Raw genomic sequence first — 27,611 nt, 5'->3', positions numbered from 1 at the left:
TCTGTTTTATTGCAATTTGTGTGGCACTGTTCAAGTTAGAGTAATCTATGGGATGGAGTTGCACTTGCCTGCATTATGTTGCACTGCTGAATGGCTGTATGCTGCAGACGGCTGGCCTCCTCCTGGAGCCTGAGGGCGCTGTGACATATTGGCAGGTTGGTGACCACTTCCTCAGGAATCCTCAAGGCACTCTGGCAGACTTGTACTGCATGAACCTTTGGCTTTAATGACTCCATTTCAGACAACAGATGCTAGAAACAAGGTCAGTGCCACAGTAAGTCAGTTTTGCAGAACTCACAGAGCATTCAATGCAGCAAATGATAAATAAAGATGAGTTCAAACACTAAAACAAAAAATGAATTTGATTATTTGGCTGTTAAATGGAATGTAATCAGGACACACTCTGTCTGGAGTTACTCACATATTCTTAAGTAAACATTATCTTAAAATATTGGTTAAGCAAAAGGCTTACATAATAGGAATAAAAATAGTTCATAAAAAGGCATAGTAAATCCCTGTTATTAAGTGTCTAAGCATGAAGATATTTCTGTTCACTTATTTGAAAAATATCTTAAAAATCCACAAATCAAAGCTGTGTAGAAGTCATTTATGAACACGCATGTTTGAATATTAACATCCAAGTTCAACTCCCTGCTGAGACACAGAAGTACTCTTTCAAAACAGCTCATCAATACTGTTGTGTTCACAGTCTTCCTTTGAAAATGTAAACCGTGTTTGAAAATGTTATTTGAAATTGAAAAGGCAATCAAATGGAACAAAATACAGCAACACAGAACTCTTTCCCCTTGAATAATCCTACACTGATGCCATTGTTAATAATCTCTATTCTTTTCACAGTGTTCGTTCAAGCTGTCTGTTCTTATGCACAAGAGACGTATATAGGGAATGACCAGAGAATAGATTGGATCAGCATTCCTTTTATCTTCACTGGGAAGCTAAATGTATTCATAGTGAGAAGAAGAAAAACAAAACAAAACAAAAAAGAAAAGAAAAGAAAAAGGCAAGGTTGAAATGAAGGGCCTTACAACACTAGAAAAAGCTTTTAGGTTCGAAAGAGTTAAATCGACTAGACAACACACATAGCAAAAAGGGATGAAGAACCTGGTTGCATAAAATGCATAAAAGAACTCGGCTGTCTCCCTTCTCCTACAGCATATGCAGAAAGGTACCTCAGTGGGTCTGAAGCGCATGCTGATGAGAGGATTAGGGCTTGCTCTTTATTTCTGAGCCTTTATGAAATATGGTGGATAATCTAAACAGAGACTGGATATAATGATCTATTCTTCAGAGGCATCACTACCGAGGCCTCTCCTCTGACAGGCCCCATACTCCTGGGAATGGATGCCTTTCAGGGAACAGACACTTGGCTACACAAACAATAATTTATACTCCATATTCCTTTACTCTGTGTGTGAGCAGTGTGTTTCACTTACATTCTTCAGTGCCATATTCTGAAAATTTGGTTGCAAGTCCCAAGAATAAATACTGCATATGTAAATCAAGAGGCAAAGCCATGTAAGTTTGCCTTTTATCTATAGCAGATTTTAATCCTTTCCGAGGACAAAGTAGACCTGTTGATATTTAGTTTGTACTGGAAGATTAGGGCAGTTAAGGCTATGTATTAGCTTGCCGCAAGGAACTCAGAATGCTCTGACTTGGGTTATTTTTCTTGTCATGAGACTGACACAAAAAATAACAAATCAACAAATCTCTATAGTAGGCCAGGTTCAACACAGAAAGCAGCAATATTTTATGCAGGTAATTCAACTAAACAAAAAATGACTGAGTTTAAGGGAACCTGAGCTTTTTCCTTAGCTTTCCATTTGACTGTTGGTAGAGCTAGCAAGTCACTATCTCTTTGCATCTCTATCTGTAAAATGGTGATAATAATCCAGACTTCTTTTTAAAGTGCTTTAAGAACCTGCTGATGAAAGCACTGTGTAAGAGCTGGGCTATATTGTTATAAATATTTGCAGGTTATTTAATAATAGATTATTTTATTAATAAACTATAGGATGGATCTTTTATTAATATAACATATACTTATATAATAATTGTATATTATTTATTATAAAATAAATTAAGTTTAATAAGCTACTAATATGGATTAAAGTTTGATGAAGGCACAGTTCTCAGAAAACTGAGACTATCATTACTGCATCAACATAATAACAGACCCCCAAAAGATTATGTTTCAAACATTCCCCTTTGAGGGAATAATTTGTATTATTCTATCCCTAATTCCCTTGGCAGTAACTTGAGGCTAGATTCAGATATACTGAATTGCCTTAAAAACCACTACCAACAGTCATACTAGCATTGATTATTCTTTGTGTATGCTCACACTGCTTACATGCTAACTTTGAGGCCTTGCCCTTTTACCTGTCTGTGAGAAAGTTGCTCTTTCAAGCTCAAGCGCCCGAGCTCTGGAGAGGTCAGGGTAGCTTGGGCTTGCTCCAGAGCAGCCTGCAGGGCTCGCAGTTCAACTTCAAATTTCTTCATGTCCTGGAATAGATTTGAATCGGGGATGAAAAAGCAAAAACTAATACACTATAAATGCATCTGTCCAGATTTTATAGCTGTGTCCTTTATTGCAATGACAAAACTAATTGATAATTTTTAACAACAAAAAGTAAATGTTTAAAATACTGGAAAATTAAAATAATCAGTCACAACAGAGTCTGGAAAAAGAAGCCTCCAAGCCGGAGTTACTATTCTACGTGTCTCCTCCATTGTCTCACCCCAGTTTACAATGCCCTCAGGCATTACTTAGGGACAGCACACATTAACATTCATAACACATCCATATGGAAGAGCTGCACAGAAATGTCAGGGACATGAAAAACATGTTCCCTCTTTTCAGAGCACCCACTTGAAGGTGCAGGCCTTATATTATGGAATTCTGGTGTAGTCCATTTGATCTGAATTAATAGACAGCAGGTTACAGATACCTTTTAACAGAAAGCTAAAGGAAACAGCACAGCATAAATGCCATGCTTTCCCCCTGGCACAGACATTTTGGGCTCAGTTCAAGTATCTGAACATAGGTGCTCAGTACCATGGCATAGCTAGCAGACGTGCCAGAGGACCTGTAGGAGACTTATCCCCGTCTGGAGCCAGAGCTGAAGGCAGGACAGGATACCCAACTGTATCTGAAACTGTGCAAGGCACGCATGTTTAGGCAACGTAATCATGTGCTTTACAGACCGCAGATTACCTGCTTAGCTAATATTCACAGAAACATGATGCTGTTAGCATATGCTGTCCCCCAGCTGTCAGCCAGCATTAGAAAAGGATTTTTCACACACCTTGGCAGCATCTTGGAGATTTGGCAGCCTCACTTTGATAACTTGCTGTAACTCCTCTGTCCGCCGCCCCAGTTCCAGCACTTGCTGAGACATTGCTTCAGTACAGTATACACTTGTCAAACACTCAATCCTCTCGCTCATGGCCTCAAGATCACCATGAATCTCTCCGGACTCTTCAAGCATAGCCTAGATAGAGATAAGAATAGAAGTAAATGCCAGTGTTGAGGTTCAAATTAAACTCATCTTTAGTAAATTTCTGTCCAGCAAACTCTTCAATTTGTACACATCTGTAAGCATGTGATTAAATTCTACTGATTTCCTGTAAGGCTTAAGCAATTTACTTAATACTGAGTGTATGCTTAAGTGCTTTAGGTTACAGAGATGGGGAAACAAAAGAGTAAGTCATGAAGTTTTGGCAGCTGCACTTCTCAACACATTTAGTGTTTTGCTATATCTACTTGCCTGTAAAATTATAATATACACAATCTACAGATACAATTTGATCTGAAAGCCTGATATACCTAACAGGAAACTGCAGAAAGCACTCAGGGACAGTAGTCATTAATACTGCCTAAAAAGTGGCTACCAAAGTGTCCTGTGGGATGGCATTGGCTATTTCCACCTGCTCATCAACTCTTGAAGTCAGGGAAAAGCCATAGCAAAAACAGAAATGCAACCCCCAGCTTTCCTCAGGATAAATCTCTTGGAGGGTCCTACTCAAAAGAAAGTGTGACATACCATCCTGCCCCAATGTAAATGAATGCAGTTGACACATAATTAACAAACATACGTGTCAAACACATAACTCATGAAATTTTATTTTGGCATTAGTGAGACATGAGCTTCTACCAGTTTGATTTGTTTTATATGGTCATGAAACACTGGGCAAGCTTGAACCTTATCATCGTGTGTTGCTCCACTGATCCCATACTTGTATCTTACACATAAACATATGCACACAGAACAAATTGCAGTGCCACAGGGACAGCAAAACACTCTGATGTGGGATGTTCAGGAAGCAACTGGAAAGGAGAAGCTCACCCACTGGTTATTAGTCTGGGAACACTTAGCATGAAAGAAAGATGTCAGATGAAAACAAAAGCTATTCTAATTTTAGCTTAAACCACAAAGTTGCTTAGTGAAAAAAATAACCCTGAAAACTGTGTTTGGTCAAACTAGAATTTATAATCTATTGTTGAACAGGGATCATCTAGTGCCAGGAAAAAAAAATCACTATGACCTTTTTCTAGAGGAGTAGTAGCTGCAGTGAGGTACTCAGCATCATGCTATCTAGTTAAATCACACTGCTCAATCAAAAGTTGCTATGAAGCAAATGAACCCAAGTAAGCATGGAGATTAAGCTTGAACCACATAGTTTCAGTCAACAATGCATCACTATTTCAGTCTTCAAAACAATTGTCTAAAACAAATTAATCATCTTTAAGACCTGGGGGAAGTCACAGAAACCCATTATTTTTTTAGAATTTTTTGCTTGAGGAAATGGGAAAAAAAAAAAGGACAGGAAATAAGCTGAGGAAATACTTTGCTCCTTGAATTTTGCAGCTTATATAATCACCTGGTAGGCCTTAAACTGATCACGAAGCTGAGAGGCAGAATTCCATGTTATACTACCGTGCACTAGGATATTTGCTTTCTCAGTCCATTTCAGTATGAACTCCAGCATCTCATTGTATTCTTCCAGATGCGAAGTAGCCTGGATATAAAAGAAAGATCCACTTGTTGAATCTAGGATGTAATTCTGTACATTTCTCAGAGAATGACAAAATTACTTTTATTTCATTTACTGTTTTTAATTTTAGGGATCATATTAATACCTTTTCCTCATTGTTGAATTTAGTCTAACTAATTCCGTATTTATGAGGATAAAATACATCTGCTTCCAATAATAAGCACATCTATTTCAAGGGAAAAAAGGCACCAAAAGAATGTAGGTCATACTGGGAGAGTGCACTCGTGCTCCTACACATCCCTATAGGATACACTTCCTGCACATATTTGAGCCTCACACACAAGTTCCAAATACTTTCTTTCTCAACTTGTAGTTCACTGGAAGCCTTTTTTATGCCACTCCTTATGTTTATTTGTCTCTTGCCGTGTCATTCCCCAAATCACTTTAATTTATAATCTGCTTTGTTCTCTGAGCCTGTCACCTTTCCAAAAGGAGGACTCCTTTTTTTTTTTTTTTTTTTTTTTGAAATACAAGACAAAAAATGCTGTGCTTTCCGATTCATCCAGTTTCTAGTTAGCAAGTACCTATTAGTTCCAATTCTCTTCTTACTTTCCAGGAGTTACTTCACGGATTTTCCTGAGTCTTTTATATGAGGGGTGGATCACATCCTAGAGTTCGGTGCCTGAACTGTATTTGTATGCAGTGTTTGCTTTGACTGTACATCTTTTATGATAGGAAGTGTACTTCTCAGTGCTGAACAAAAACATCATAACAGTTAAATCCCTTCAAACAAGCACCTTGGGACTGAACTCTTATTTTGATCGCCATTTGCTATCCATTTCTGATAATAATTTTTCAGAGGGAACTGAAACTGAAAAAAATATTATGAAATAATTGTATTTTCCAAGCCTAATAGAAGTTTCTTTATGCATGCAGAAAAGAGAACTCATGATTTATCAGGCTATTGTTGGCAGAACCATAGCAAATCCCTTTTCTTGCTTTTAGCCAGACTGTTTTTGAACAATGACAATTAGCAGAATACTTAAGGAAGAGTTTCAGGGACTTTGAGCCTTGAGAACAATAGGGAAAGCATCTTTATGAATGCTCTAGTGCTGCATAAAGACACACAGCATTACAGAGCCACTGTTTCTAGGCTTTTCTATTGAATATACAAATTATATTCACTCTCTATAGGTTGTGACTAGAGCAAAACAAACCCTTTTTCATATTAAACTGCAGATATATGTAATGATAATAAGACAGAGGCCCAGAAAAGCATGATGAGATTGTTTCCTGGCATGCCACTGCTGGAAGGTAGGTCTGAAACCTGTTCAGGGTGCCAGAGGAACCAACAGGCAGATGCTTCATGGAAGAGCACACTAAAGCAGTGTATCACAAAAGCAGAGTTATTCCTTCCTTCTTATTCGACCCCAGTCTGTGCCCCTCTCTGAGGTATAATCCCTGACTATGAATAGGCAGACGTGCCAAGGAATGTCCCTTCTTGTGTAACTACTCAGAAAACAAATGAGAAGTTTTCATATTCCTTCTGCTTCTGAAAGGAAATGACAGGGAGGATTTGGGACCTTACCTGACTGAGCTTGGCTGCTCTGTACTCAGCCTGCCGCATGGTCTGCTGGTGCAGTGCAGTGAGTTTCGCAATTCTGTTAGCCAGCTGCTTAGCCAGAGGGACATTCTGCTCTGCAAAGTCCTGGACCGATGCATCTAATTCCATCAACTTTATATTGCAGCTGTCCAGTTCTTCACCCAGAATCTAGACAGAAAAACAAGAACATCAGTGAGCCAGGATGTGTTAGCTTTCTGGCTGATTATTTCTATTCCGATTTGCAACTTCTAAAACCTGTCCAAAGTCTCCACAGTTTATTCTGTTTTTTTGTTTTGGCTGTAAACCAACAATGCTTGTTTAAGCAGGAAGGCAGAACAGCAGGATTTTTGGTCATCGCTTAAATGTGTTCCATTACTTTTTCTTCTCTGATTTCCTGTCTGAAATGGATAACATTTTCCCTATCATACCAAAAGACTGAGTCACTTTAGAGTGACATAACTGCTCTTGTCCATCTTTCTGTCTGTCTGCTGACTGAATGGTCAACACACATTGCCATGACAAGGATTTGAAATGTATCTTTTTCTTGTTTTGTTATTTTTTAAAAATGAAATATAACTTAACCAACTCAGAACTGCCTAATTACTCACAAATGCATTATAAAAACTTAGTATATTCACAGCTCGATCTTGAAACAGGAGCAGTCTGGATGATGCTAGACTGCTTCAATGGAAACAGATTTTAAAAATAAATTTTTGTTACCATACTTACAAAAAGTTTAAAAAAGAAATCTAGAAGATTAGATATAGACTGATAACACATTTAGCGGCTACAGTTTCTTGGGCCAAGAGTGTAGCGTTTTTTGCTTTTTTTCTAGACCTAAATTAGTGATTCATTGCTTTTGTAATATAAATGAAAGAAACCTCATCAAGCATTCCAGACCCCTTACAGTTTTTTTAGAAATATAAATTGAAACCACAAGACAAAAACTGATACAGAACTGAACTCTGACTGCAATAAAACATATATAATTCCATCATGAATTCAGTATCAGCCTTCTTTTCCTGTGGTGAAGTCAGCACTTCAAGCTCTTCATGTTAGGGCTGTCCTGGCAGAGACACATCAGTTATCAGTTATGATCAACTGTTCATGATAAATTTATTGCATGAATAGTAGCATGACTTCATGACATAACTATCTACATGTATATATAAGGACAAATGTTTGTTGATCTACCCACTTAAATACAAAGACATACGTATTTCAGAATGGCATAAATAAACGTCTATATTATAGAAATAAATAATGCAGATTGTATATCATTTTTAAAGGTGGGAAAAGGATTTAAAACAAATTTTTATTTTACTTATTACAATCATAGTTTTAATGTTAATATCAAAAATATTTACTACTGTGATCAAAGGCAACTCAGTCTCATGAGTAACAGCTAAGAATTGACATAAATGCAGTCGAGGAGACTCTCCAGTGACATGGAGGTCTCATCTATGCAACACGGGAATGCACATTTCACTGGCTTTCTACTTAATTACCGGGGACAAGTTGATGAACCAATTTTAATGGGATATATTTCAGTGACACTTTCTGGCAAAATGGAATTTTAGAGCATATTTATAGCAAATCATGAAAATAAATCGGTAATTTTTTGACATACCAGACATACCCAGTCTTCTCCTACTTGGTATACTTTGCTTACTTTAAGACAGTAACCAGCCCAAGTTTATCTCTGACTAGTAGAAAAACCTCCTACCTTCATATGATAAACCTAACTTTGCCATCACGCCTCAGTACAGACAAGCATTTCTGAGTGTAGTACACACTAATAGGTTCAGAAAACCCACAAAAAAATCGAGAGCTTTTGCATTACCTTTAACCACACCAGCAGTATTTTACTATTATACCAAATGATATTAGTTAGACTATTGGCTAAGCAAAATTCTACTTATCACAAGCAAAGCTGGACTATAAAGAATGGTGTTTTCAGTACAGACTGAAACAGGGAGCTGTATGGAAGCCTCTTAGGCTCTCCCAAATTGCAATCAGAGTCATTATTTAGAGGGAACAGCATACTTTTGGCCATCTGACTTGCTTTTGCTCTCAGCTGCTCCCTCCATGCTCAGTTATGGGCCAGTGTGCAATGACTATAATTCTAAAAATCTCAGTCAATCTGTATTTTTGCCCATTCTTCTATCAGACTACATTAAAAAAAAGTCTCGCGTGACTCTACAAATACATCTTTGGTACAAAGGCCCAGTTCAGAAGAGTTTATGGTGTAATTAAATAACGAAAGCCTTTTCTTACCTTCTGCTCAAGTTTGGCTTGTGCTATATCATTAGTTTTCTTTTTCAGTTTGGAAAGAATTGAATTTAGTTCATTTGCTATCCCTTGGATTTTCTGACCAAACTCTTGATTTAATGTTTTGATCTGTTGAGTTTCTTTCTCTTTGCTTTGAATCTGTCAACAATAAGAATTAAATTCAGTAAGCAGAAATATTTCCCCCTGACAGGAAACTAACTTTAACCTTCGTTTAACTTACTTCAAATTTTCTTTGTTATTGAAAGAAGGTAATAAGACTACTCTACACAGTCATAGTTCAACCGTGCTTGGATATTACATCTCACTAAATTATGAAGTTCAAAGAAGTACCATAGATTTGTGATGCATTTATCTACTATGTATTACCTGATCTTGTATAGTTACAAGGGCCAGTCCAACTTCTGCTAGGTGAAGAGAGAGTTCAGAAGGCAAAATGGTATAAAGAGCCAAGTACTTATTCTGTTGTTGTTCAGCCATTTTTTCAACAGCCTGGCGATGAATAGTTACTTCACTGAGGAGAGACTATATGACAGAAAAACGGTATTGTTAAGGAACAATGGAAAAAATGTTACATCTGTGTAAACTTAGCAAAAGGAGACATAGATCATAGTTTGCAACAATGCTAACTGCTTTCACATTTCAGTTTAATCAGTTCTTTAAAAGAGATTATATCTTAAGATTGCCTGGATTCTCATTTAAAAGGGTCTGTCCAGTTCTGTATTCCTGTGTGACCACATGCATATGGAAAACGTTGAGTTTTCAGTTTCAGCATCTCCATTTAAAGGCGTTTATTTTATTTTAGTCTTTTTTTTTCCAAGACGACTGAGATGGAAAAGAAATGCCACGTAGAATAGCTCCCCTACATTTTAGATGAGCAGAAAATTACTAAACAATATGCTAGGTATGTAAAGGTACATAAATGAAAATATTTAAACATACCTTAAATACATTTAAAATAAGGTATTATGGCCCCTTAATTTACATATCTAATTTAAATCTGCTGTGGTTCTGAACTGATTAATACTCAGTAGCAGATCACAATTAAGGTACATTAGAAACATTATATTTTGGAAATTAATAAATTTGATATACCTGCAATTCCTGAAGTTGAGTATCCACTTCCACATCAGGGTTTAACAAATATTCTTTTGTTTCCTGGAAATATTCTTTTGTTTCCTGGATCCAGGACTTCACAGTATTAATCTCTGCTTCAACCTCCTCACGTTCCTTCAGCTCTTGTTTCACCAGCTTCATGCCTTTTTTCACTTTCTGTTGCATACTTCAAAAACAAAAAAACAGTAACTATTTGTGAAGGATATTCTTCATATTTATTTCTAACATTCATTTATTATTATATTATATTATTCAATATTTTTCATATTTGCTTCTAAAAACATTGCTCTGTCAAAAACTGTTGAATGATAAAGAGAATGATGAATAGCCACATATCCAGAGTAATAAAAAGTGGAGGAGTGTTGCAAAAGACCACTAAAGCAGCAGGCATTCTAAGTTTCTCATGTTCATTCTCCAGTATATCCCTTTTAATTAGCAGTTGTATGCATTTTGACATCTAGTGCACAATTCATCCGAACAAATGCAAATGTTTACAACACAGACACCTACATCTGAGCTCATCACCACAGACTATGGTTGTTGGAAAAAAAAAGGCAATTTGAGGGCATGATTTTGGATGATTCATCATTATCCGAAAAGAAACTTCTACAATAGGTCAGAAAAACTGCAGCTCAGACCTCTCTATTTCTCTCCACTAACTAAAGAGGATTAACCAGTTCAGATGCACATATCTATAATATAAAGTAATGTGAGATAAATTCCACCCCTACTGATGAGATTTGCATTGGCAAATTAGCTTGGATAAGGCATGCATCAACCATTTGAATATCATTTTTGATCTTGAGACCTTTCTCCACACTTCCATACTTTCCTCGAGAATTTGGACCTTTTATAAAAGATAGAATAATTTTTCAGAAGATAACTCGATGAAAGATCTACAGGACTAGAGTTTGTAGTTCTTCTCTATGTGATGTGGATCTAACTTTCATATTCCTAAACAGGTTTTAGGTCTGTATAACCTTTCATAACTGAATCAATGCCATATTTATATGAGCATGAGATAATTTCAGACCCTATTTCTTTGGAATCAATTCCAGCTGAAGAGTGGAATTACAAAAGTGCTAATGTCTATATATTTTCTAGAGGGACTGCTATTCTACTGTAAAGTTACGTGTGCACACAATGAACTTCGCACAAGCTATAATAAAAATAATGAATGAACTTTAATTAATGAATGAATTGTAAGATACATTTTTTCTAGTGAATCTTTCTAAATGTTGCCTTACTTGTGGCATCGATCTTGCATTGCTTTGATTTCCTGCATGACTGGTAGCTCTTCCTGAGAAGGAGGCTGCACTTCCACATCCTGAAGCAAGCTCACAGCATGCTGTTTGAGCAGGCCCAAAGATGACAGCTGGTGCTCCATCTCCAGAAGAAAACTGCTGTGGTAATCCAGGAGTTCCAGGAGCTCTGTTTTAGATGCCTTTTCTACTGAACTTTCTGGTAAGTGACCTTGTAGCTGGTCTATTGCTATGGTGGCTTTCTGAATCTAAGGAAAGAGATGCAGTCTTGGCAATAATTAAACTGAAAAAGGAAGTTAGTACAACTGATACAAAAAGGTACTAAACCCTGTGCTGTATGTTTAGACTCTGTAAAACAGCTGTGGTATAGGGCTGATGCAACAGTTTCTGTACCAGAAATAAATCTGCACCCTAATGCTGCTAAATCTACCTAGCTAGATAGCCCTAGCTGCTCAGAGTAGACTGGGACCTGCTAAGGGAGTATTTTGTTGAGTGATGAGTGGCTCCTCCTATTTTTAGCATTTATTATTTTTATTGACACAGGACCTAGAGTGCTAACCCAGGGCAGACCCCTATTTGGCATGAGTCACATTTAACCAAAAGATCATCCCATTCCCAGAGAACCTGCAATCTGGGCATAAAATAGTGGACAAAGACAGATAAAAACAGACTGGTAGGATATAAGGAAAGAAGAAGACATGATCAGTGAGCAGTGAGAGGCAATGATATCAGTGCACAAACTTAGAAATAACAACATCACACTCTTCAGAAAAAAGCGATTGATTTAATCTAGACTAGACCATTCTGGGAAGGGAAACAAAGAAGATAAGATTCTCAAGAACTACCAGAAACTGAAACAATCGCCTTAAGACAACTCTCTCAAAACAGCTCTGTATTTAGTGTACATGTATGCTTATAGAAGAACAGCCTTGGAGGCAGTAGTTCTAAACTAGGGGCTTTCACGGGTGGTTGTTTGTGACCTGAGATAAATTACTGTGCTTACAATGCTCAGCTTTCTCTACCAAAAATGATTAATAATAAAATTGACTTGTTTGCTTCACAAGACTTAGTTATAACCTGTACTCCAAGTTTGTAACAGGCTGTGTTAAGTAGTGAAAACCTATGTACGGTTATAAAAGGAGTTAACGAGACCAAGAGTTACCTTATTGTTAAAACCCTTCCATCCCTGCACTGCATCTTCCAAAATTTTTTCTTGTTCTTGGGCTACATTCCGGAGCCGTGTCCAGCGCTGCCAAACTGTTGTCATTGATCTGCTTATAGTTGCCTTACTGGCATCATTGCTAACTTTTTCCAGCTGCAAAACCTTTTCTTCTAGGGCTGTGATCTTCTCATGGAAAGAATTCACTACAGACACAAGGGTCTGAAAAAGCAAAAATAAGCAGTAAGCTTTCCTTTTTTTATACTACAAACTGTAATTCTTTCACACACTTGTAGGCAGACAAGCCATTTCCACCCACTGTAGGCAAAAAGGAGGTCCCTACAGCAAGTGAGTTGGCTAGATCTCACTTTGTTTTTCATATGCAGTATGTTAGCTACAGCTATCTGAAGGACCTGGTCCAGAACGCAGTTCTCTGAAAGCAGCAGAAATCTGGTGCATACTTCATTTACTTTTCCTTGCTACCCCTTCAAAAGAGAAGGAGATGAGTATTTAGGAAACTTCTCATAGCAAAGACTCCAATTTATAGGATAGTCTAAAAAATTAAGGAAGCAATTCGGGTCCTTAAATATACATTTATGTCATGTTTTTGTCTAGTGCCATTTTAGATGTCCTAAGGTATAAATATATTCTCATGCAGCTAACAGACAGGACACTGCTCTTCAAGGAGACTTGAAGGACTTCAAGTTTAAAAAGTAAACCTTTTCCATATGACACAAAAGCAGATGAAAGTTTCTATGATCTGAATTTTGCCTAAGGTAGTCAAGGGACACAAGATCCTTATGAACCTCTCGGCTCCTACAGTCCTCTACAGTCATAGACAGATGCTAAATTGAAAAGGGTTTACAAAACATCTGTCCACATCTCTTGATATGCTATGATATAGTTAAGAGCTACAGGAAAAGACCGAAAAACACAACTTCAGGTTGCCACAAGTAGGGAACTAGAGAGAGAAATTTATTTTCACTGAAGGAAAAAGGACTTCATATCACTTTCAGTATCTTACCTTATGTGTTAACAATTTCTCTTCAGCTTCATCAGAAGAAGCTGCTTTACCGACTAAGAATTCAGATAACTTTTTCTCAGCCTCATTCATCACTTCGATAACCTTCTGCCTTGCTGTCACATACTCCTGCCACTCAGAAGCACACCTTAAACAAATGGAACATCAGAAAGAACAATTTAATGTGACACAAAACCATTTTAAATAAGGAGTATTCTTGAACATATTTTTCAATTTAACCACTTTTGTTATGCTGTTATACAGTATTTTCCAAGAAAAGATTATTAGGAAAGAGCACACATACAGAGGCTTATCCCAATCGCCAACTGTGGCTTAGAAACCTACCAGAAGCTGCAGCCACAACTTTGCATTTAACAGCCCTTGATGGACTTTTCTTCAGCAAATTCATCTAAGTTGTGCTTTAAACCCATTTAAACTTTTGGCCTCCAGAACATTCTGGGATAAGAACTTACACAGTTATGTTGGGTAAAAAGGAATTTTATTTTCTTTTAAAATATCTGCTTCAATTTCCTTTGTTGCTCTGTAGTTCTTGTGCAATATGGAATAATGGATAATCATTCCCTATTAATTTTCTCTGTACTGTTCAAAATTTTATACAACTTTATCACCGGTTCCTTAAGGTCATACAGTTAGTCAATGGCAGAACAGAAACAGAATCCAAGAATTCTGAATCCCAGTATCCACTTCTGTCATCAGTAGCACAAACATTTTACAAAACTGCAATTAGGTTACAAGCCAATTGTTGTGATCTCTGTATTTCATCACCAAAGTGTTTTGCAGGAAGGAGAAGAAAATAAGGAAATAAAGAAGGAAAGAAAGAAAGAAGGAAAGAAAGAAGGAAAGAGAGAAAGAAAGAAATACCTTTGCAATTGTTCTTGCTGGGTGTCAGCTTCTTGCTTTGTCCCCTTGCCCTTTTCCTCCAATGCAGCTACATCCTGCACCAGTTGCTCTCTTGCTGTAGCTTGGATAAATAGCTCTATCTCAGACACCAGGCCTTTTAACTCCTTCAAATGATTACTGAATTGACTTTCTGTGCTGAAAAATTCCATGTGGTTTCTTAGGTTCTCCTCAGAGTTCTCGACATCAAGACCATTCCTTGCTAATTGTAGCAATTCCTGAGCATCCTCAAGCCAGTCATTTGCTATCTGCATCACTTGGTAGTATTTTTGGCAGAGACTATATAGTTTATTCAAGGTATCCTGAAATAAAAGTGAAAATTGTATACAGTATCACATATATAACAATCCACAACAGCAACAAAAATATCTTCAGCAGAGAGTATGGATTTTGCCCATGCTTGCATTCTTTTCTCTTTTTCTAAAATACAGGTCCTGAAAGGCCACATGGAAGCAGGTTTTGAGTAACTTTGCATTTCTGCATGCATTCATATATGCATATTGAGGAAGTCTTACTCTCCCTACAGCCACCCATGGCAGCAAGCCACAGCCTAAGGTGTTAAAGAAGAAAAAAAAGAATATTAAGATCAATCTTTTCATGGTAATTACAGACATCAAGCCATAAATCCATGTTTTTCAGCTTGGTGAGCAAGAAACTAATGACACTGAGGATGCACAAACCTGTCTCATGTTTATTGCTTCTTGAACTTCACCATCTAGTTCTGTCAGCTCAGCAAGAGTGTTTTCCAGGTCAGCGGGTATCAGCTCTTTGGCTTTCATATATCTCTCTTTCTCTTTATTGCTTAGTGCATTCATTATTCTTAGACTTGACTGTACTTCTTCCTGATGTATCTGAACCTTTCGGATTTCTTCTTGGATATTTTGCAGTTTGAGGTCCAAACTTAATGTTCCATTAAGTTCTGCTTTCACCCACCTCAACCAGTCAAGTGAGTGGCAGATTTCTGTCTGAAAGTCTATACTTTGCACAAGTCTGTTCTCACACTCCATCACTGTGTCACCAATGGCAGCTTGCAATGACTTTAGTGTCTCTTGCCAAGATTGCACCTGGTGATTGGTTGTCTTGCAGGCAGATGGGTCAAGCTGAGGAGAAAGGGCTTCTACATGTTCAGTTATCCGCTTCAAAAGGATTCCTGAGTCTTGCAGGCTGCCTGCCAGAGAGTGGTATATTTTCAACTTTTCTTCTATTGGGAGCGTTTCCTCATTCACCTTAATCTGTTCCTTCTGCACTGTCTCTAGTTGTGTCTTAAGCTGCATGCACATTTTCTCATGTTCCTGGCATGCCTCTATTGTGTCTTCCAAAAGGCTGATTTTCTGCTCTGTTTGCCTTTTCAGCTTGTGATATAGTGTGAAAAGTTTTAGTATCTCATCTGGTTGCCATGGCTGGCCAGTGCTTCGAAAGGCCTCCTTCTTCTGGTTCAGTTCATCCACTGCTGCACCAAGGCTCACCAGTTCACCTAAGAGATCTCTGTAAGCCTGCTGGAGTGACACAACTTCTTTGGCTAAAACAGCAGCTGGAGCTTTGTCCATACTAATAAACTGATCTTCTAGCTCACTCAGAGCTTTTGTGGTCAACTCAATCAAAGAGGCATATTCTTTTCGGGCATAAATTGCTTCCTGAACCTTACAGAATTTATCTTTTGCCAGGGCAATGACAATATTGAATTGCTGAGGAAGCATGTTAAGCTTTTCATCTAGATATGAATGATCCACATCGTTAAGTGATGGTAGGATTTCTTGGCCATCTCTTTGCAGTGCAAATAGCAGATTTTCATATTCTGGAGATTGCTCGAGAATCTGTTGATATTTTGCCAGCTGACTGTATAGTTCACGGTTACTATTCATTACATTGACTTCTGGGAATGTGACAATATCAGCTTGTTTTAGCCAATGGCAGGCTTTATCTAAATCTTCTTTGAAATATTTCCTGGAAACTATGCTTTTCTCAAGTTCTAACAACCTCTGGTTACACTTTTGTAACACAGCATCATATACATTCTGTAGTTCCTGCAGTTTACCTAACACTTCACTCTTTTCTTGTTCGGTTGCTTCTTTCATTAAATCCCTTCCTTGAGCCCACAACCCAGTGACTTCATTTTGACAGGCCTTCAGGTTAGCTTGGGCATTCTTACAAGTCCTGATCTGTTTGTTCACATCTTCAGGCAACAGACAGATATGCTCCGGAAATGTTACTTTCTTCTCGTGTTGGTGAATTTGGTTTGTAGCCTGAAAGACTGCCATGAGAAACTGAGTCTTTTCAGACAGTGCTTTATTCAGATGCTTTCTCCTCTGGCCAGCCAGATTGCTGAGACAATCTACATGGTGCTGTGCATCAGAAAGGGCTTTCTGCAGCTGCTGCCTTTCATTGAGCCCTAAATTGGTCATCACCCTGTCAGCATCCTTCACAAGTGTCTTCAGAACAAGCTGCTTGGCTTCAAGCTCACTACAAACAGTAAGATGATCCATGAGAAGACTCTGAGCCATATCTGGAGGAGGGCTCTGTTTAAGAGCCTCTGAGATACTAGGTTGCTGCTCCTCTGCCCATTCCATTAATTCCTGAAATTTGGAATGCACCAAACTGAACTCTTCTAAGGTTGCTATAGAAACTTGAATTTTTCTCTTCACAAGGTCCTCCAACTGAGTCCAGCGTTGCTCGAAATGACCAAATTGCTCTTTTACTAATTCTCTGTCATCAAGATTCAAATGTTCTATCATTTTCTGTTTCTGATCTTTCAAATCTTCAAGAGCAAACCTCCTCTCCCGTAGTGCCAGTGCCAATTTTCGCAAAGCTTCAAGATGCACATTTGTACTCTCGGCATCAGATCTGTTATCAAAATGCACAAGACAGAAATGAATGACTGGACCCTATCTCAGGCCAGAATTTTAAAAGAGGTCGAAGTGAATTATAAGCATATTATATACTGAAATCAATAAAATTTAAATACATAAGGCTTTCAGTTTCTTTTGAAGATACCGGCCTTGAACATTAATTAAAAAATTTAACATTTTTATTCCTCTCTCTTTCATGTGCAATACAGTCATTGGGTTGACCATCCAAATCAACATGACCCACACACTGCATACCTGCTATATAGCACATATAAAGAAAAACAAAAAGTACTGAAGTACAAGAGAATCTTGTCCAATGACTACAATAGCAGCAGTAGTAGACTCCAAATTTTTACACACATAGCTTGTGTGTTTATGCTATATATATATATATGAATGGAAAACAACTGCAATAATTTAGCAGCGGTAACTAAGTTATAATGGTCTAATAAATAAAACACTGACAATAAACAAAAATGAAAAAGTTCAAACAAAATGGTCAAAGTACTACAAATAGCAGCAAATGCTATACCCTGGGATGGGATCAGACAGTACTTGCCTTAAAGACAAGCACTGAAGATCTGGCTTCTCAAGCTCTCTTTATTTCAATACAAGTAATTTTGTCGTAATTTATAAAGGAGGCTTGCTTTTAATTAAGCACAGAAAAAGGGAATTTTAGCAGATCCAATTTAGAGAGACTCTGTAAATAGGTCTTTCAGTGTATATGCAGCATGTAAACTTTAGTGTGTGCTACTCCTTTTTTACCTAGCCAAGTTGTCCCACTCTTTCGTAAACTTTTCCAAGAAAACTTCTACTACATTCATGCGATCATGGTAATCCGCAGTCCTCTGCAGATCCTCCTCCCTCTGTATGAGCAAACTGTGTGCCTGAAGGCAGAGGTCCAGCCACTGGTTGCTTAACTGTCCTATTTCCTTGTGTTCAGGTGATTCCTGTCCTTGGGTTAGTTTGCTCATCTTCTCAGTCACAGTGGTAAGACCTGACTGTTTAGACTGCAACTTCTGACTGAATTCCTGAAAGAGACACAACATGGAATTTAAATAACAACTCTGAAACATATATACTGTGTGGGGACTAATTATCTGCCCAGGCTTACATACTTGTGCAAATGTAAATTCGAAGAGCCTTCTCCCATCCCCGACCTTTCTCTCCAACCTTTTCAGGGCAGGAGGAGGATGTGAAAGCAAGCCAGGGCAGTTTCCCTGTGCCAGTGATACAGAGGAATCACTGCCACGCCATACCCTGCTCTCTGGGCTCCTGGACTAGCACAGCTTCCCTCCGTACCTCATAGCATGTAGGATAAAGGTCTCATGAGAATTTATTCTACCAGTACTGTCTCTACTTCATTTTTTTTCTTTTCTTTTTCTTTTGTATTAGAGACTAAAAATAGGAGCCAGAGTCAGTGAGTCAGTCAGCCCCCACACCCTTATCTTGTTTTGTTCCTACTCCAATAGTGATCATTATTGCTGTAATTACTGAAACAAAGCCAACGATTATTCAGGTATCATTGCTATATGAGATAATAAACTCCAGTAGATAAATGATCTCATCTGCATACACATTTCTTACTGCATAAGAAGTCTCAGAGAATCCAAAACCAAAATATACAATACACTGACAAATAACATTAACCAAATATTTTTAGCACTTACACAGTACAGGATAAATATAATTGTTTTTCAAATTCTAGTTCAAACAACTCTAACTAAATAACCGTGTCCAGCTTCAGCGTTTTGCGGGGGTGGTGCCTTTTCACTGAGGCCTGATAGGAGTTCTGGATGAGAGAGACTACTGCCTAGGCTGTGCCTCCTCCCTCGTTGAGACTAGCCGAAAAGGACCTAGGCATCTGAATACGCAAGGGAAAATAAGAGGAAAAATACACATTGTGTCACATCTGATGGTATAGAAGGTGCCTGCCATTCATAATAATCCTGACTGGAATAGTGAGGAAACAGACTCCAGTCTCTTCCTGGACCCCTTTAATGATAGCTAGTATAACAGGTCTGGCATTGTTCTCAGATAACTTCAAGGCCTGAGTCTATGCTCAAACCCTGCTGGAGCACAAACATGAAGAGGAAGTGTTCTGAACCTTTCACTTCACTCCTAGCATATCAGAAAAAAACACAAGCAAAATCTAATCCAAAAATGGAAAACCAAAGCTTTTCATCATTTATCAAAGAAATAATTTATTTTTCTGTTTCTTCTTGTTACTTTATTGGTGTCCTGTAGAACGGCAGTGGAAATGATCTCTTCTCTAAATGAGCAAGAATAAAGGAAGATCTGAAGTCATTTATCTCACTGTTTAAGGTAAATTAGATTGGCTTTCTGGCATTCTATCATACATACTCTCCTGTTATTTTCAGAATTCGCCAGCACTGAATAGTTATCTAGACTGATTTTGAAATAGATCTAAATAATTTACAAGCATTGGAATCAAAGATCTTAGGGAACACAAGCTGCATAGCTCCTCTTCAGATCCAGTGCAATAAGCAATTAGCCTATTAAAAATGAAGGCAAACCAGAACAGTAGACTGCAAACTGTTTTGTATTAAAAAACAGGAAAAATATTAACGTACCATGTTTTGCTTTCCTACAGCATCAATATGGAAACTGACCTTCCTCTGTCTCCTCTGCTCTTGCTCTTACAGAATTAGAACATATTAGCGATTATATGCAATACTTGCATATAATGAGTATTATAATAAAATCAGCTGCAGGATGAACTTCTTTATCTTCTGTGCTTAACCCAAAGACTCCTTACCTTAACATGGAGTACCATATTCCGGGCAATATTAAGTTCCAGTTCTGCCCGTCTCCTTTTCAAATTCTGTAGTTGCTGGTCTGCATCCTGGAAATATATCCAGAGCTCAGCCTTCATTTGTTTGATCTCTTCCCAACCTTGAGCCAAATACTGTGAGTGCATTATCTGTTGCTCAATCTAGAAGAAAAAAAATGAAAAAGAGTAGAAAAGCTTTAATACAGCTATTTTTGGAGACTGGAAGATGAATACCATTCTTTCTGAGAGCATGACACTGTACTCAAAGCAAATTCCTGTACTAGATTGTGAAGGGGCTAATATTATCCAAAAAAAAAAAAAAAAAAAAAAAAAAAAAAAGATTTAAACTTCAAAAATCATAAAAATCAGACCTATTCAAGGAAATCCGTGAAAAAAAGAATTCTTACTCACTCTTGAGAGAAGCAAGTATATTTATATGTGTGTGTATTTCGAAGTGTTCTAAGTTTCCTGTTAAAGATTAAATTGACTGCATAATTAACTTCATCTACTGCATGCCAAGAATACCACTGGACTGGGCTCTGCATGCCTTCTCAATGACCAAATGAAAGCTTAAACTAGATACTTTCATTTAATTTGCCTAGACCAGTTCTTTTGCCTATATGTCTTTTGTAAAATGCCAGTAAGAAGAATGCTTACCCGACCTGAGCCCATCAATCACCTTAAACCAATAATAACAGAGCTTCATTTGCTCCAAATATAGCAGTAGGGTGCCTTTAAGGTTTAGACACTCAAACAGCTTAATGTATCCCAGTACTATTCTATTTGTGACTTTTCTTTAATGTTTCACCGCTTCGTACATAAAAGCAGAATCTTACTCTGACATTCGGGATGCCTTTCAGCTATTCAATATTTGGACTGCATTTTTTTTGTATGCATTACATGGATTTGTACAATTTGTTCCTCTGGTATGGAAGATGGTTACTGTATATATTAGATTTTTATTTTCAGTAGAAGTAGTTTAAAAAGTTTTGTGTGAAACACTAAAATTTCCATGTTTACAACAACAAGAATGCTATCAATATTTCTTTGCTAATAGCTCTTAGGTTTATGATTTTGTTTTAAAACTCAGGTATTCAACTACTTGAAAACTTAAAAAATAAGGCACTCTTCCATAAATTCATATGCTGAACTAGATGCACTCTGTGAGTAAATTAAATAGATCTATGAATTGAACTACCACAGAAGATTTTATCATGATTATAATGACTATATTAGCATTTCCTAATAATAAAAATAGCCTGCTGTTGAATAAATAATAACAAGAAAATATGTCTAAAATTTAATAAAATGAACAGAAGAATAGGCTGAGTTATGTTTTGTGAAAACAAATATGTTGGATCAGGTTTTCTTCCACACAAAACTATTTTGTGTGGCTTTAGGCCAACATTTCATAACATTACCTAAGTAACTTCATCCTCGGCAATCTTCCTCAGATGTCTTTGTATTATTACCAGGATAGCAATATGTCAATTTAATACAAAAAAAAAAAAAATCCTATTTCTAAATGAAGTACTTAAGATGAAAGTAAGAAGACATTTCTTTAAACCATTACACAATATGACCTTTTTAAAAAAGGACAGATCAAGGCAATTAAAGCTCTAAATAGGATTAAAGGCTGGCTTTTGTGGCTATCTTGTACCGTTTGTTTTGTTTGTTGAATGTCTGTTGCTGTATTCTTCACTGTGGCATCTGACAGATCACACATGGAGCACAAAAGATCCAAATACGTATTGGCCTGCTCCTGCAGAGCTCGGAAATGCTTCACCTGAGAGAAGGCAAACCCCAAATAATCTCTGAGACTGTGGAAATAATCTCTTATTTTATTAAAACCATGCATTTTAGTATTTTTAATTTAGCTCGTTATTTCCAAGAAATGGAATGTAGACATATGCTATTTTATTAGATAAGGCTGCTCTGCCATTATCATGGAAAAGAATAACTTAAAAATTTGATTATTATCCTCCAGTTATCAGAGCAGTCAGTGTCTTTCCATTACACAGCTTATTTCTTTATACCTAGAAGCTTTACACAGATACACACACATTTCAACAAGGTCACTTAGTTTCCCAAAGTGGACAGAAAACAGGGTTTATCCCATTATTGAACTGTCACATTGTCTAGACTTCTCCAATGTTTGAATAGCTCCTGGAGGATGCAGCCCAGCAGCACAACACAGCCTTTCTTTCACACGCTCTCTGAAACACTCCTGATTGTCCCCAGCATCTACAATTGCCAAGATCTGACAAAGTTATGCCATTGCAGGGTCTTCCTTTCAGCATTGCCCATAGAAGTCCATCTCTCGTTATAAAAAGTTCCCTCATCCCACAAGAAAAGGGTGACATTAGGGTTGACAAGCAGGGCAACAACATATATATCTCTTGAAGTCTCAGTGAGAAGGGAAAGTGACCCTGTAGCCCAGAGAGCAAGTTTTTTTGGGGGGTGGGGGGGTGGGGGTGGGGGTTCTTGTGGACAAGAAGTTGAATGTAAGACAGCAGTGTGCCCTTGTGGCAACCAAGACTTACTGCATTAGTGTGGACAGCAGGCTGGAGGAAGCAATTCTCATCTCTTTCACACTGGTAAAGCTGCACCTGGAGTACTGTGTCCAGTTTTGGCACCCCCCACCCCCGCAGAAGAGAGATATTGGCTAATTGGAGTGAATCCAGGGAAGGCCTGGGGTGAGGGGCTGTAGCACGGCATTTGAGGAGGTCTAAAGGAGCTGAATTTGTTCAGTCTGGAGAAGAGAGGCTAATTGCTGTCTCCCACCGCTTAAAAGGGTGTGGGGTGGCACAAGGAGGGGGTACAGAGAAGACAGAGCCAAACTCTGCTCAGAGATGAGCAGAAAAAGAACGAGAGGAAAAGGTGACAAGCTCCAGCAAGGAAAACTGCATGGATATGAAGGAAAAATTTTTTCACAGTGAAAGCAGTTAAACACCAGAACAGGTCCCTAATCCTTAGAGATCCTCAGATGAGCCTTAGTCCTCCAGATTTGGCTGGTGCTCACTGGGCCGTGGCCAGCTGCTGTAAGCCCTGCTCTGCTCACCCAGCCTTGCTGTCAGCTCCGGCCCATGGCTCCCCAGCCCTGTCGGAGCTGCCAGGCCCCACAGCTCCATAACACAGTTTCAAAACGCAACTGGAAAAAGTCCTAAGCAACCTGATTTAACTTTGAGATTGACCCTACCTTAAACATGGAGTTGGACTAGATGACCTCCAGAAGTCCCTGCCAACCTAAATTACTTTGTTTCTGCTCCTCAATAATCCATAAAGCTCTCTATATGAAATCCACTCCATACAGACTTCCTTTAAGGAGGTTTTACATCCTCTTCTTCTGTACTTTACCTAGTCAAAACCTGTAGCATTTGAAGATCTCTATTAAAGAACATGGTGAATGAGACAGCCCTAAATTCCATCTTTTTTAGTATCGAACTAGTTTAATTTGAAAACAAGGTAGAAATCGGATGTAAAATACATTAAGTTATTTAAGAATAATCAAGAAAAAGGAACCATTCTTAACGACTAATGTGGGCTGGAGACAATTCAATAATCTTATGCTGAAAAATTATTTTAATTGCCTGATAACAGACCACGTGTCCATGGTACTATGGAACCAGGTCTTGTATATGAACATTAATTTACAGACAGATGGGCGCTTAGACAAGCAGAAAGACAATCTCTCTGCTAAGCACATCTGTAGAACAGCTGAGCAGGTTTATCTAACCAGCCAACTGCTTTAAGGAACATATTTCTAAGCATTAAGCAGAGCTAGCAAAAGCCCTGTGTGATTTCTGACCTAAAATTATTCTTCGTTCGAGGTATTCCTTTTGGAACTGGGGAGAAATGGTAAGGCTACAAAGCCCACGAAGAAGATCACAGAGAGTATCTAATTTCTATTAATAAAAAACTCTTACCTGGATTCAGCTCATTAAGGATAACTGAGATTTTCATGAACTGAACTTTTACCTGTTTAACTGCATCTGCCAGGCTGAAAGGTGGCCAAGTACTTGGCTTTAGTTCCGACTGCACTGTAGATAACCAAGCCTGACACTGTTGTAGGGTATCTTGATGGTTAACATGCTTCTGGAGTTCATGTTCCAAGCTCTTGTACACCTAAAATAAACATTTTGTAATATCATTAAATTTTCAAACACCACCACTGGCTCTCTTCCCCGACCTTGAAAACTGTCGGAAAAAAACCCACACAACTGTTAATATGTAGCACAGTATATAATACAGACTTAACATATAATATAACGATTAAAGTTATTTTAGCCTCTGTACAGAAAGATACCAAGGTAGGAAAGCTCCTTAAGCTCTCACTGTCCCTTGCTCATTTGTAGAGGAGACAGATAGTATCTAACGCACTGGTTCTGGAAGGAAAAACTAAAGATGAAAATACAGAACATTTTCTCATATTTCTGTATTCTTATTCATCATTTTGCCATTAATCTAGTATAAAAGTTTACCTACCTCTATGAATACTTCTGACTATGAAGTAAGTCTTTTTATTAGTGTTATTACTATTTTTTTTTTAATTACACTGACCTGACCTCCTAATTGGATTAACAGAATGACCCAGCTACCCCTTCTTACTGTATATTCTGGTTTTACCAAGAGAAACAGTATTTCCTAGCACATAATTAAGACTAGTGATGTATGTATACAAACTACTGGCACTAAGAGTGTAATTTCCTCCCTAGTTTTTGCACCAGGAATAGTTCTATTTACTTCATTGTGACTGCTTGGAAGCTTGTATAACATGAAGCTTGTCAGGGAGCGGAGATTAAAGTAAGAATTTTTGATTGATATACAGTTAGTTACTCTGGGTGTAAGATAATATTTAGAAGGGATTCGTCTGCAGCACAGTAATGATGAAATAATACCTTAACAATCTGTAGGCTAAATTTCAACTGAAACAGTAAGCAGAGTTTTACACCATTTAAACAAACTACAAGTACTTATACAAATAATAATGCATGTTATTCTTAAATTGTTTAAAAATATTTTTGAACAAGACTTACTCTTTGGGCTGTGCTACATATGGCAGAATAGCTGTCCCTTGTCCCCTGAAGATGGCTTTGTATGTTTTGCTTAAATTTTGCTTGAAGGTGTTCTGTACATTGATCGATCAAATAATCACCTTTACTCTTAAGGTTGTTCAAATGATCTTCAAATCCTGCAATTTCTTCCATGATAGCCTAAGAAATACATAAAATACTTTTGAAGAAATATTTTAAACTTAAAACAGGATCCAAATCACAGCATCTTAAATGACCTTGTATGTTTAATGCTTTTCTTCTTAAATACTCTTTGTCTTCATATTTGGAAAAAAGTTTGCAGAAAACATTTAATATTATAGTCAAGCTATTAGAATATACATTCATTATAAAATCAAACGTCTGTGCATAGGTATCCCACAGAAATACTAGTAGTATTGTCATAATGTGTAAACACTATATGCTTATGCCCCAAAATAGACTATTCTTAATCTTCCTTTGCTGCATGCTGTCCAGGGCTCCATCAACTTCTCTTGTGTTTAGTGCTGAGAAACAAATGCAATACTGAATCATATCTTATGCCATAAGCTTTTCCATTAAAGACAGATCTTTCCATTGATTGTGGTGGAGGCAGATGTTTACCCAAAGAGGCTGCTTAAAGAATAATAAACTGATTACAATGAGTTGACAGTTTTCAGTATTTGCTCTTGGAATTTCAGATTTGGGGGGGTTCAGATTTTGCTTTCTTTTTTCTTCTGTAGAGCACCAATTATCAATGTAGAGAATGATTATCATTGATAACAACAATAACAATATCATCCCTGAAAGCAATGGAGGAAAGATACAATCTAATAGAGGAAAAAAATAAAGAATTCAAAATTTAAAATAATTTTTTTCCTTACAAGTGTCTGAATCAAAATTGCCTCAGAAGTAAGATAAGCCTAATCTGCTTCTTGTGGTCTGTTTTCTGGGAGATCTCAGCAAAAAGCTAGCAGAGTTCAGCCAAGTGTACAAGAAAGCTCTTGTGCTGATGCAGTCCAATCCAAGAAACAGACAGTGCTTCAACAAGGTATGCTTGTTAACCGCATTAATGACACTGATGCTCATTTAGGCAGTCAGTAGTAGTAGGAATAAAACAGGTGAATGACAAATAACTCAAGCTCTGGAGTGGAGACAGAAAAGTAGAGAAGAAAAATTCTACTTTACCAGACAAAGGAAGTTAAGTTTACCTAACAGCCTCACCCACCTTGTGGTTGGCTAGTTGCTGAGTAATTATTTCAAGGTTATTACTCTCCATGAGGTCAGGGCTGACAAGCCTGCTGGACATATGTAGCAACCATTTCTCCCCTTCTTGCAAGTCACTGTTGTAATCCTCATGTTCGTTTACTCTCAGCTCTAAAGTTTCAACATATGCCTGTAGGTCCACATCAACCAAAATTAAATGTTAAGGTGATTATAAGAATAAGAAAATATCAACAGCTTTAAAGCCTAGTAAGAGAGTTATCTTCCAAATTAATATTCCTGTGATTTACTCTCATGTGATTAGACTCTTAACATATCAAAAAGATTACTTGTGTGAATAAAATCTGTGGTACTGAGTGGTATTTTCACTCAGGGTGAAATACTGTGCTTAAAAAAGAGTGAGGAAAAAAATGAGGACCCCTTCCTTTATGAAAAGGAACACTGTCAACTTCACATTAAGTCTATTTTAAAAAAGCTGTTAGAGACTTCACATGACCTATCAAATACCATGGTTTGGCCCCGGCTGCTTACAGCCGTCATCCATATTACCTGTGATTCTATTAGACAAACTAAGGATGAAGACATAAACTTAAAACTTACTTGTTTCAAAAAAGATTTTTCTTACAGTTATCTACATTTCAGTCACCAAAACTACATCTAGTGCAACGAAAATGAGTTTTTTGGTATGGACCACGGGAATATCAGCCAATTAAAATCAACTGTGAAAAAGATCATCTGCTATTGGTGGATGGATTGGCAATTAAAGGGACTTAAGTCAAACACAAGTACTAACATGGTCTTACAAAGCTTATCCCTGTTAGGAGTATAACCTATTAAAAGCTTTAGGAATAGTCATACTTTAGGACATATTTAGAAGTATTAGATCTTTCAAAGAACTATATACATGCTGATTAAGGAATCAATGTTGATTAATATTGCCACTGCCAAAATAACGTATTTCCTTTTTGCATTTCATTTTCTCCACGGACTTTCATTCAATAACAAATTAAGACTAAATAGGTTTTGTGTGAAATTTAGCAGAAACAAGAGATAAAATAGCATGATTTAAGGGCATCTGCCTCTTTAAGAAATAATTTATTCAGAAATCTCTTCAAAGCAATCAAAAGAGTAACAAAAGTAGAAACTGGTCACTGACGTATTTCTCCTTGGTGCTACACCTGCCACACTTAAACCTCAGCTACTCTTGCTAGATTTATTTAGGTAGAAGTTCATTCCATATCAGAGAGGTTCCAACAAAACGTAATGAAATCTAACTGGCTTTGTGTACAGGGTGTGAAATGACAATGTGAAACAAATACGCAACCTCTTA

The 27,611-nt window shown here is 37.5% G+C and overlaps 1 protein-coding gene across 1 annotated transcript in view; it reads right to left on the bottom strand.

Moving 5' to 3' along the window:
• The window catches only part of SYNE1 (spectrin repeat containing nuclear envelope protein 1), a 306,387-nt gene that overhangs the window by 108,866 nt on the left and 169,910 nt on the right, over window positions 1-27,611 (bottom strand). The window contains exons 69-87 of the mRNA XM_064509137.1: window positions 26,286-26,453; window positions 25,064-25,240; window positions 24,006-24,152; window positions 21,688-21,813; window positions 20,013-20,189; window positions 17,999-18,264; window positions 15,068-17,228; window positions 14,352-14,689; window positions 13,473-13,617; window positions 12,452-12,670; window positions 11,275-11,537; window positions 10,007-10,193; window positions 9,281-9,436; window positions 8,900-9,052; window positions 6,608-6,790; window positions 4,906-5,043; window positions 3,330-3,515; window positions 2,404-2,526; window positions 65-251 (exon numbers count right to left, since the gene is read on the bottom strand). Coding sequence (XP_064365207.1) covers window positions 65-251; window positions 2,404-2,526; window positions 3,330-3,515; window positions 4,906-5,043; window positions 6,608-6,790; window positions 8,900-9,052; window positions 9,281-9,436; window positions 10,007-10,193; window positions 11,275-11,537; window positions 12,452-12,670; window positions 13,473-13,617; window positions 14,352-14,689; window positions 15,068-17,228; window positions 17,999-18,264; window positions 20,013-20,189; window positions 21,688-21,813; window positions 24,006-24,152; window positions 25,064-25,240; window positions 26,286-26,453 — 5,500 coding nt within the window. The remainder of the gene's footprint in view (window positions 1-64; window positions 252-2,403; window positions 2,527-3,329; window positions 3,516-4,905; window positions 5,044-6,607; window positions 6,791-8,899; window positions 9,053-9,280; window positions 9,437-10,006; window positions 10,194-11,274; window positions 11,538-12,451; window positions 12,671-13,472; window positions 13,618-14,351; window positions 14,690-15,067; window positions 17,229-17,998; window positions 18,265-20,012; window positions 20,190-21,687; window positions 21,814-24,005; window positions 24,153-25,063; window positions 25,241-26,285; window positions 26,454-27,611) is intronic.

Source organism: Dromaius novaehollandiae, chromosome 3 (assembly GCF_036370855.1).
Source record: "Dromaius novaehollandiae isolate bDroNov1 chromosome 3, bDroNov1.hap1, whole genome shotgun sequence".
Taxonomy (NCBI): Eukaryota; Metazoa; Chordata; class Aves; order Casuariiformes; family Dromaiidae; genus Dromaius; species Dromaius novaehollandiae.
Note: the sequence above shows the minus strand (reverse complement) of the source record. Positions and strands in the feature narration are given on the sequence as shown.